This window comes from Helianthus annuus, chromosome 1, assembly GCF_002127325.2.
Source record: "Helianthus annuus cultivar XRQ/B chromosome 1, HanXRQr2.0-SUNRISE, whole genome shotgun sequence".
NCBI lineage: Eukaryota > Viridiplantae > Streptophyta > Magnoliopsida > Asterales > Asteraceae > Helianthus > Helianthus annuus.
Genome location: NC_035433.2, coordinates 142,079,074 through 142,089,724, shown reverse-complemented (window position 1 = coordinate 142,089,724; position 10,651 = coordinate 142,079,074). Strand labels below are relative to the sequence as shown.

At 35.5% G+C, this 10,651-nt stretch overlaps 1 protein-coding gene across 1 annotated transcript; it reads left to right on the top strand.

Annotated features, from left to right (window-relative positions):
• The first annotated feature begins 4,861 nt into the window (after positions 1-4,861).
• On the top strand, positions 4,862-8,384 carry LOC110882356 (leucine-rich repeat receptor-like protein kinase PXC1). The gene is made up of 2 exons (XM_022130399.2): positions 4,862-6,530; positions 7,574-8,384. Exons 1-2 carry the CDS (start codon positions 5,174-5,176, stop codon positions 8,227-8,229), a joined length of 2,013 nt encoding a protein of 670 aa, XP_021986091.1. The 5' UTR covers positions 4,862-5,173; the 3' UTR covers positions 8,230-8,384.
• The last annotated feature ends 2,267 nt before the right edge of the window (positions 8,385-10,651 follow it).

Genomic DNA, 10,651 nt, shown 5'->3' with positions numbered 1-10,651 from the left:
AGCTTTTAATAAAATGTATAAAATGACCGAAATGGGCATAACTAAAAATTTAAAAAGTTTGTGCATTAAAAAGTTCATTATCTTTAGAGGTTAAAATAGTCATTTTTCCCTAAATTTTTTTCCCTAAAAGCTTGTAGCTTCTTATAAACGCTATTAGGGTATGTTTGGCAAAAGTAGTTGTTGGCTGCTAGCTGAAAGCTGTAGCTGGTGGTTGGAAGCTGTTAGCTGGTAGCTAGTAGCTTTTTAGATATATTTGGTGTTTGACAAAGTAGTTGGAGCTTTTAATAAAAAGTATACAATGACCAAAATTGACATAACTAAAAATTTAAAAAGTTATTTCATTAAATTAAAAAGTTCATTATCTTTAGAGGTTAAAAAAAATCATTTTTTCACTAAAAGCTTGTAACTCATTCTAAATGCTACTAGTAGGAGCGTTCAACCAAAAGGTTAAAGCTCCTAACCTAAAAGCTTCAAGTCCCTTCAACCAAACAAGGCTTTTTATTGAATAGGAGTTTTTTCTTAAAAGTTTAAAGCTAAAAGCTCCTAAAAGGTCCATGCCAAACATACCCAACGTTCAACCAAAAGCTTCAAGCTCTTAACCTAAAAGTTTCAAGCTCCTTCAACCAAACAAGACTTTTTATTGAGTATGAGTTTTTTTTTTTAAAGCTTAAAGCTTGAAGTTCCTAAAAGCTCCATGCCAAACATACCCTTTAATGTGGAAGGGAGAGAGGAGACACGGCTGATATGGATGAGAGGGAAAGAGAGGCGTTATTGTTTAAAAACGTCCAAAAACAGATTATGTGAGAAGACGAGAGAAGGGACATTTTTAATGTGATAGGGTAAAGCCTTGAGTAGGGGTGTAAAGAGGGTAAAGCCTTGAGTAGGGGTGTAAACAAGCTTATTTTTATGCTTTGGCTTAGACTCGAGCTCGGCTTTGTGTTTTTTCAAGTTGATATCAAGTAGCTTATGAATAGCTTGCCTCGTTTACACCTTTAACCTAGCCAGGGGTGGACAAAGGTGACGTTTTCACGTTTTTAAAACTCCCCCTTGTGGATGATCTAAGTTTGAGAGGAAGTAGGTTGTTATAGTTTAGTGTAGTTGATTCAACTCAAGTACATATACACCCATTACTTGGCCCATCAGAGTTTCTTAATAGATCTTTATACTTCTATCTACAATCAATCAATCAAGAACACATAATATATGGCTTTATATATAACTTCTAAGAATTTGAAGTCAGACTGTATTTAATAAAACATTTATTAAAAATGATCAATTCTAAAAAAAAATCATATATTGAAATTGTAAACCATAATAGAGTTAATTACTGTTTTCGTCCCTTTGGTTTGTTAAAAATTACTTTTTCAGTCCATTAGTTTAAAAATTGCAATTTCAGTCCCTGTGGCTTCACTTTCGTAACCATTTCAGTCCCCCTCCGTTAAGCTCATCCATTTATTCTGTTAAGTACATGTGAATTGACCATAATGCCCTTATTAATAAAAAACAAAAAGATATCTAAATGAGTTAATTACTGTTTTCGTCCATGTGGTTTGTCAAAAATCACTATTTCAGTCCATTAGTTTAAAAATTGTGATTTCAGTCCCTGTGGTTTCACTTTCGTAAGTATTTCAGTCCAGTCTCCAGCATCACAACCCACCCTCTTAATGTCCGGCGACCCATTACCCCACCCCAATTAATATCTTCCTAGCAGCATCAATTAACATAATAACTTTGGAAAAATAATGCTTTCCTGGACATTTTCTCATTCTAAAATCCAAAATTAAAATTTTGGAACCATATATTTAAAAATAGTGCCAGACTTCTACTTCTACTGAAGCCATGGTGGGTCGAACCCTACAATCCAATTTAAATCCATATGTCATACAACAATAAAATCATATAAGTCCATATTTAATTAACACAAGGGTAATTTTGGTATTTCATTAAAAACTTAACGGTAAAATAGACGGTGTTAGGATACTGGACTGAAATTGTTACGAAAGTGAAACCACATGGACTGAAATAGTGATTTTGACAAACCACAGGGACGAAAACAGTAATTAACTCATTTAGATATCTTTTTGTTTTTTATTAATAAGGGCATTATGGTCAATTCACGTGTACTTAACAAAATAAATGGATAAGGTTAACGGAGATGGACTGAAATGGTTACGAAAGTGAAACCATAGGAACTGAAATCGCAATTTTTTAACTAATGGACTGAAATAGTGATTTTTGACAAACCACAGGGACGAAAACAGTAATTAACTCATCATAATATATAAAATGAGTAGTTTTACACATGCATTGTAATGATTGTTTATTATTTCTCATCTATAATGTTTCTTCTTCGGAAATTATGATAGATAACAGGAAACTAATTATGAAAGGAAATGATTCAGCATAAAAGTTACAAGGTATCTAAAAACTTCTAATGTAAAATATTTGTTTGCGATAATCAAACAAACAGTTCTTATTTATTTGATATTTTATTAATAATTAAGTAAGAATTTATGCTTTTATTAACGCAAAAATAAATGAAAAACAAATATTAAAATATGGGAATGGACGTTTGTGTGCTTTGTGGGGATGCTTTCGAATCGGTAGACCACATCTTCACGGCTTGCATGATTCCCATCGGGTGTGGAACTGGTTCTGCGTTTGGACTAAGGTGCAACAATTTTTTGCTTTTTCCTTGAAAGATCTGGACATTCATAAAGGAGTTGCCGGAGACAAAAGAGCTTAGGATATTGTTTTGTTCGTGGGCTTGTGTGTCTTTGGAAAGCTAGGAACGCGAAGATGTTCTCTAACGGCAAAGGTGATAGTGGGGAGATTTGCGGGAAGGTCAAATCTTTGGGATTTTTATGGTTGAAAAGTAGGTCTAAATTTTGTAACTTAGTTTGGAGAGATTGGTGTAGTTACCCTCTGTACATGATGTAATTGGTGTTGTTGGTGCGGCTTAGCGTTTTTGGTCTAGCCGGCCTTTTCTAATGAAGTTCACTTAAAAAAAAAGAATATGGGAATGGAAATTTGTCATTCATCAGCGTAATGATGTTACGATTAAGATAAAACTTACCATTTACACTTAAATTTATTTCAAATTATATTTTTAAAGGGAGTATTGGATTTTAATAATCTCAAGTTTCACTGATTGGCCGGTAATAATCTCAACTTTAAAAATTGCCTACAACAGTCCCAACTTGTAAGATTTTGGCCACCAATGATCATTGTCTAACTGGGTTATAACCCAGTTAGTTTTTTGAAGTTTTGAGCGGCGGAGAAGGTCACTAGAGGTTGGAGATGACAAGTGGTGGTCTCCTTTGGTGGTTTCAGGGGTAAAGAAGGTCGTCGGAATAAGTTGCAGGTCACCGGAGTTGCGTAGATGGTGGAAATTTTAAACTTTTGAGAAGCGGAGAAGATTACAGGAGGCCGGAGATAATTGGTGGTGGTCTCGTTTGGTGGTTTCAGGGGTAAAACGGGTCGCTGGAATAAGTTGCAGGTCACTAGCCCAACAAGGTTATAACCTAGCTAGACAAGGATCATTGGTGGCCAAAATCTTACAAGTTGGGACTGTTGTAGGCAGTTTTTAAAGTTGGTATTATTACTGACCAATTAGTGAAACTTGAGATTATTAAAATCCAATACCCCTTTTTAAAATAAAAAAATTTATCTATCTATATCTCTATTACTATAGAATAATCTCCTTAAAAGGATGATAAAAATACACCTATATATCTAAATCAATATTGTCAATATGGTACAACCCAGTTGGTCAGGAGATTTTCCACTAAGCGGTTTTCTCCTGGCTCCGGGGATATCTCAGGTTCGATTCCTACTAAGTACAAATTATGTAAATATGGGAGATCAAGTTTAAACAACATATGTTGGTCTTTTGGAGTAAGTTGGAAATCCAGTTAATCTGCCATTCAAAAAGAAAATCTATATCTATATCTATATTTTTGTAAAATACATCTCTTCAGATTAAGATGACAATTTACATTAAATTTTCCTTTAAATTAAGATGATATTTTACATTTAATTTTAAGACGTCTTAAAAAACTTTCATGCGTTTGGTGTAAATATTTTATGCATAAGTAGTCTGTAAATTACATTTTTGTCTGCGACTTTAATGACATAAATTCAGTTCACTAAATTTAATCTGTAATGACATAAATGTTCATTTATTTCTTCTTTTATTAATCCGTATTCAATGACATAAATTTTATTTATCTTTATTTTAAATTGCTAATTTTTTCCCTTAACTATTTACACCTCTCAAGGATTGAACCTTGGTCTCTAATAAGAGGTCTCTCACAAGAGATAAATTTTATTTATCTAAATACTATAAAATACATTCTATAAGGAGCAATCATGGGTACTAAGACACAAGATTTTTTTTCCTAATAGGTTTTTGATAAAGTGATAAGAAGTCATGCTATGCTATAATGGATCATAGATTGTGTTAATGTGCATATTACAAAAAGGTTAATGGAGCAGTTTGTTACTCGTTTGCCTTTTATTTTATTTCAATGTAATCTATTTTTGAGGATGATATTTATATAATTGTTAAAAGATTATGTGTTTTATATTTCAAAAATCGTTAATATTTTTTTGAACGGCTAATTTTATTTCTTTACACCAATAACCCTTAAACACATCACTTCGCCTTTTTAGGTATTTTATAATCGTTTGAGATTGAGTTAACAGATGTCATGACTCGTTAACATAAGAGGGGAATGGACACTTAAGGGTAATACCCTTGCCCCAACCTATCAAATCCCATCATGTGTCAAAAAACTTAAAAACAACCTTTTGGCCACAAACATTGGCGACGTCTTACCCATGGCATAAACTATTAAAAAAAAAAAATTAAAGTCAAATACCCCAACCAATCACAATCCACCAACAAATTCCAAGGTCATCTTTGACATCAAACAACTCAAATGGTTCACGGGTACTTCTTAAGGCAAACCTAACCCGCCCGCCGTAGACCCTTGTAGGTGATGAGAGTGTTGTGGCACCACAATGAACCTGTGGAGGGTACCCGCATGAGCGCCTTATCCCCCATAATATTTACTCAATAAAAAACTATCCATATTCCCCTATTAAAAACACACAATATATCATCACATTTATTCCCGCCCACATTTCTTAATTTTCTCATCATTTTCCTATGGAGATTTTCCGTTCCATACTCCTCTTCCTCCTCCTCGTACCATCGTCTCTCTCCTTAACAACCACCACCACCGCCACCGGCGACGTCGACAGCGACACCGCAGCATTATCTCTCTTCCGTTCCCAAACCGACACTCACGGCCTCCTCCTCTCCAACTGGACTCTCTCCTCCCTCTCTCACTCCACCGCCTGCTCCGCCGCCTGGACCGGCGTCAACTGCACCAACAACCGCGTCACCGCCCTCACCCTCCCGTCACTCAACCTCCGCGGCCCTCTCCACTCTCTCTCCTCCCTAGATCAGCTCCGCATTCTCGATCTCCGTAACAACCGCTTAAACGGCACCGTTTCACCTTTATTCAACTGCACAAATCTCAAACTCGTTTACCTCTCCGGAAACGACCTCTCCGGCGTCATTCCGCCGGAAATCGGTTCTCTCACTCGATTACTACGTATCGATTTATCCGATAACAATCTCGAAGGTCCAATTCCGGACGGTTTAACAAAACTAAACCGTCTTCTCACTCTACGACTCGAAAACAATGCATTTTCAGGTGAGTTGCAATCATCCTTCAATTCGCATATTCAACAGTTAAATCTATCGAACAACGAGTTGTACGGTCACTTACCGGACAATTTGGTACAGAAATTCGGTTACAATAGTTTCATAGGGAACAAAGGACTATGCGGATCGAGTCCGTTAGTTTCTTGTTCAGCAAGTAGTCCTCCTGTTGTACCTACCGTACAATCAAACCCTAGCTCATTACCAACAACTTCTGTTATAGACGATGATGAGGATAATAACAGAAAAATCACGCATTCGAGATTGCATCCTGGCGTAATTGTCGCGATTGTAATCGCTAATTCGGTTTTAATTCTAGTAATCGCTTCGTTTTTAGTCGCGTATTACTGCGGAAAACGAGCTTCGAATAGTTCGAAGATAGGGTCTGAGATTGGGAAGAGTAGGAGTAGTTATGGTAGTGAGAGTCGAGTTTACGCGAATAGTGGTGGTGGTGGTGGTGGAGATAGTGATGGGAGTAATAAACTTGTGTTTTATGATAAGAAGAAGAGGTTTGAGTTGGAGGATTTGTTGAGAGCGTCGGCGGAGATGTTGGGGAAAGGCGGGTTGGGGACGGTGTATAGGGCGGTGTTGGATGATGGGTGTACGGTGGTGGCGGTTAAGCGGTTGAAGGATGCGAATCCGTGTGGGCGGAAGGAGTTTGAGCAGTATATGGATGTGATTGGGAAGGTTAAGCATTTGAATGTTGTGAAGTTGAGAGCTTATTATTATGCTAAGGAAGAGAAGTTGCTTGTGTATGATTATTTGCCTAATGGAAGCTTGCATTTGCTCCTTCATGGTAATTTTATTTATGGTTTGATGTTGATTTGTAGATTTTTCTAAACCTTGATTATCAATCATATCATCAATTTCTGAACGATTTATCGATAAATCGTTCATAATTTTAGGTTTTTTATGCCCTTCAATGTTGACGGATGACGCTAATATACCCTAGGGTCACCCGTCAACATTGTAGATTTTCTAAACTTCAATTATCAATCACATCAACAATTTCTTGATTTTGGGTTTCACTTTAGTTTACACAAGACCTTGAAATTGTTGACCATATCATAATTCTAGATTAGGGGCGTGAATTTCTGACACGACCTGAAAACCCGACACGAACCTAACACGAAATTCGCGGGTTTAGGTTTAGTCTAAACGGGTTCGGGTCAGTTTCAGGTTGAACCCGCGAACCCGTTTAGGTTAACGGGTCGGGTTCGGGTCAACCTGGTCGGGTTGACGGGTTGACCCGTTTAACACATTTATACTATATTATATTTTTTTACAATATATTTTATGTCATAAATTAAATGAGGTGTGTATTTTATGCAATGATTATAACTTAAAAAGAGAAACTAAGATAGATTTTATAATTTAAATATGATATTATTATATACATTTGTATTTTTAGTGTAAATTTTAATTTTAATATATTAATTTCAGAAAAAATAAAAAAAATCGGGTTGAACGGGTCGTGTTCGGGTCAACCCATGAAACTTCGGGTCGTGTTCGGGTTCTTATGTAGGATACAATTTTCGGGTTCGGGTCGGGTTCGGGTTTGTGTAAAATTTTCAGGTTCGGGTCGGGTTGAACCCGCCAACCCGCGAACACGACCCGTTTAGCACCCCTATTCTAGATCTTCCTAACCTGTAATTCTGAACGATTACCCTAAATCGTTCAGAAATTTAGGTTTTTTTGCTTTTCAAAGTTGACGGGTTTCATAGCAAACCCGTCAACATTGATGATTTGACCACTTACGATGATCAAGAGTAGCAATTCGAGATCTTGAGTTTAAACTTTAATTTTTAATATAAATTTTGGAATTTTATATTGTTACAGGAAACCGGGGACCGGGAAGAATTCCGTTAGATTGGACAACAAGGATTAGTTTGGCGTTAGGAGCGGCCCGGGGGCTCGCCCACATTCACGAAGAATACAAATCATCAAGGATTCCTCATGGAAACATAAAATCATCAAATGTGCTACTAGACAAGAATGGTAACGCGTGCATTTCTGATTTCGGGCTCTCGCTACTTTTGAACCCGGCCCATGCCTCGGCTAGACTAGGAGGATACAAAGCACCCGAGCAATTTGAGACCAAACGCTTATCACAAAAAGCAGATGTTTACAGTTTTGGGATCTTGTTGTTGGAAATGTTAACGGGTCGGGCTCCAAATCAATACTCGTCACCTTCTCGTGTAGAGGAAGAGGAACAACCCGTGGACTTACCGAAATGGGTTCGGTCCGTGGTGCGGGATGAGTGGACCGCGGAAGTGTTTGATCAAGAATTGTTAAGGTACAAGAATATTGAAGAAGAGCTTGTTTCAATGCTTCATGTTGCAATGACTTGTGTTGCGGCACTGCCCGAAAAGAGGCCGACAATGCCGGAAGTTGTGAAGATGATCGAAGAGATTCGGGTCGAGCAGTCACCGTTAGGGGAAGATTACGATGAGTCGCGTAATTCGATCTCGCCTTCGGTTACAACCGAAGATTAACCGTTGGATGGTTCTTCCATCTTAGTTTGTTAAATATCAACCGTTTGATCTTGTTGTTGCTTGTTTATTTTTTTTTTGCATATGTTTAAGTGTTTTGTGAGATATTGTAATGTAAGTGTCAAGAAAATTAATTTAAGAATTTGAATTTAAATTTATGTATTAGTTTAAAAAAATATATTTATAAATAAAAAAGTGAATTTAAAAATAAAAAAGTTAAAGTTATGAAAGGTAAAGAAAGTGAGGATTGCAATCTCATGCTTGAAATGATGGTGTCTCAGGGACATCACTTTACTCCATTTTTTTGCTTTTCATGCTTTTACACATTTGACTTCATATTCACTCAACACTAAATTTTATTTATTTATTTTTCTTTTGCAATTATCTATTAAAATAAAAAACAGTAAAAAAACAATATACTTTACCCAAAAATAAAAAAAACAATATATTTTTTTACATATACAACGTTATATTATGATTTTAGTTTATAAGTTTTCAAAAATTATATTCATAGTCCACACTATTCACAAAATAAGGTATTGACCAGATGGTAAACATTTTTTAAGCCTAACAGTTTTATGGTTAAGTGAATAACTAGACTCGCGGAGTGTAAAAACTTGAGAGAACAATGTCGTAACATGAATTTATTAGTGGCGGTGGCGAAGCTTGAGATTTTCGACCGGGGAGGCGGAAATCACCGGACCTAAAAATTTCTATAAAACCGAGGGGTCAAAAACATATATACCCAAAAATTTCTATACGAAAACTACATACTTTCCACTACTGAGCGAAAAGTTCGGGGGGTCGGCCGCCCCCTCCCGCCCCTTAAAAGCTTCGCCCATGGCGGCGATTTCTGACACTACAGAAACGTTGACACAAAAATAAGCATATTTTGATGTAGCTCGTTTTTATTAAACACTTTAACTCGAAATGACACGTTTAATCAATGGGAATGAGAGATAAAACTTGAATTGTTACTAAGTTATTATATATTTATTTACTTAAATTTACAAATAAACATCAAACGAAGTCCCAGTTAAAAATTTAACCTGTCAAATTAAGAGCATTTACATTGGAGCCTCTATCTTTATTTATATAAAAACACATTTTTCTCTAAATTTTGTTAATTGTTCAAAAACAACTCACATCCGACTCTCTTTCTCAATCTATTCCCTACTCATAAATACTTATTTTATTATTTCTATTTCTTACACTCACAATAAAAATATAGAGAGTTGAATATGAACATCAAAATATAGAGGTCTACTTTACTTTCTATATTTTTTCTCTATTATAGAGATTCCAATGTTGTAGTGTTTTTGTTGTTTCCTCATTCTTCTCTATATTATATAAAATAGAGGCTCTAATGTAAATGCTCTATTCGATCCTTTTTTGTGTGATTAAGTTCTTTATATTGTATATAATGGTTGTGAGTGTACTATTCATAAGTAAATTTGGTAAAACATTGTTCACTCTTATAAATTTTTTTTAAGAATTTTTTAAAGTGGTTGTGAATAAAGGAGAGAGAAAGATAACCACAAAAGTATAAAAAATATTATATAATTGAAAATGAGAGAAAACTTAGTGATTTTTAATGTAATTATAGAAGTAGATGTGGAAAATCGATTGTGAATCCTCTAACGCCGTGAATTATATATTAACGGGTTATTGGATTTTTCACCTCCAACTATTGGCTATTGGTCGATGCCACCCCCAACTATCACTTTGGCACCCGTCACCCCTAACTTAACACTTAGTGTGTTATGTCACCATGTCGTTAATTGATCACTAACTTTTGATTCTGTTACTATACTTTTGGGTGTCACAGGGATCTTAGGAAGGTTTTGGGGATCTTAGGACACCCCCAAAAGTATAGTAACAAGATCAAAAGTTAGTAATCAGTTAACGACGTGGTTACAGAACACACTAAGTGTTAAGTTGAGGGTGACGGACATCAAAGTAATAATTGGGGATGGCAACGGCCAATAACCAATAGTTAGGGGTGATAAAATCCAATAACCCTATATTAACCGAAAAGGAAGAAACAATTTAATTAACCGAAAAAAAAAACAATTTAGTTACTCATTATGACCTTTTACCTATTAATCACTTCCACACATATATGATAGCAACAATTTAATCATACTTTAATTTTAAACCATAATCAGTTGCTTGACTTTCGGGTGGTAGGTTCAAACCAAGTTGACATATTTACATCAATTTTACATATTAAAATTCTATGTATCAACTTAGTGTACTTTGTTTGTGAAATGAAATAACTACTAGCACTTTATAGACTTGTGTAGTTGTATTTTCATAAACTTCACACATTCCACTTCTTTCTATAGACTTTGTGTTTGACTGTTTGTAGTGACATCATCTACGATCAAAATAAATGGTTTCAATTTATCATATTAAGGATTTT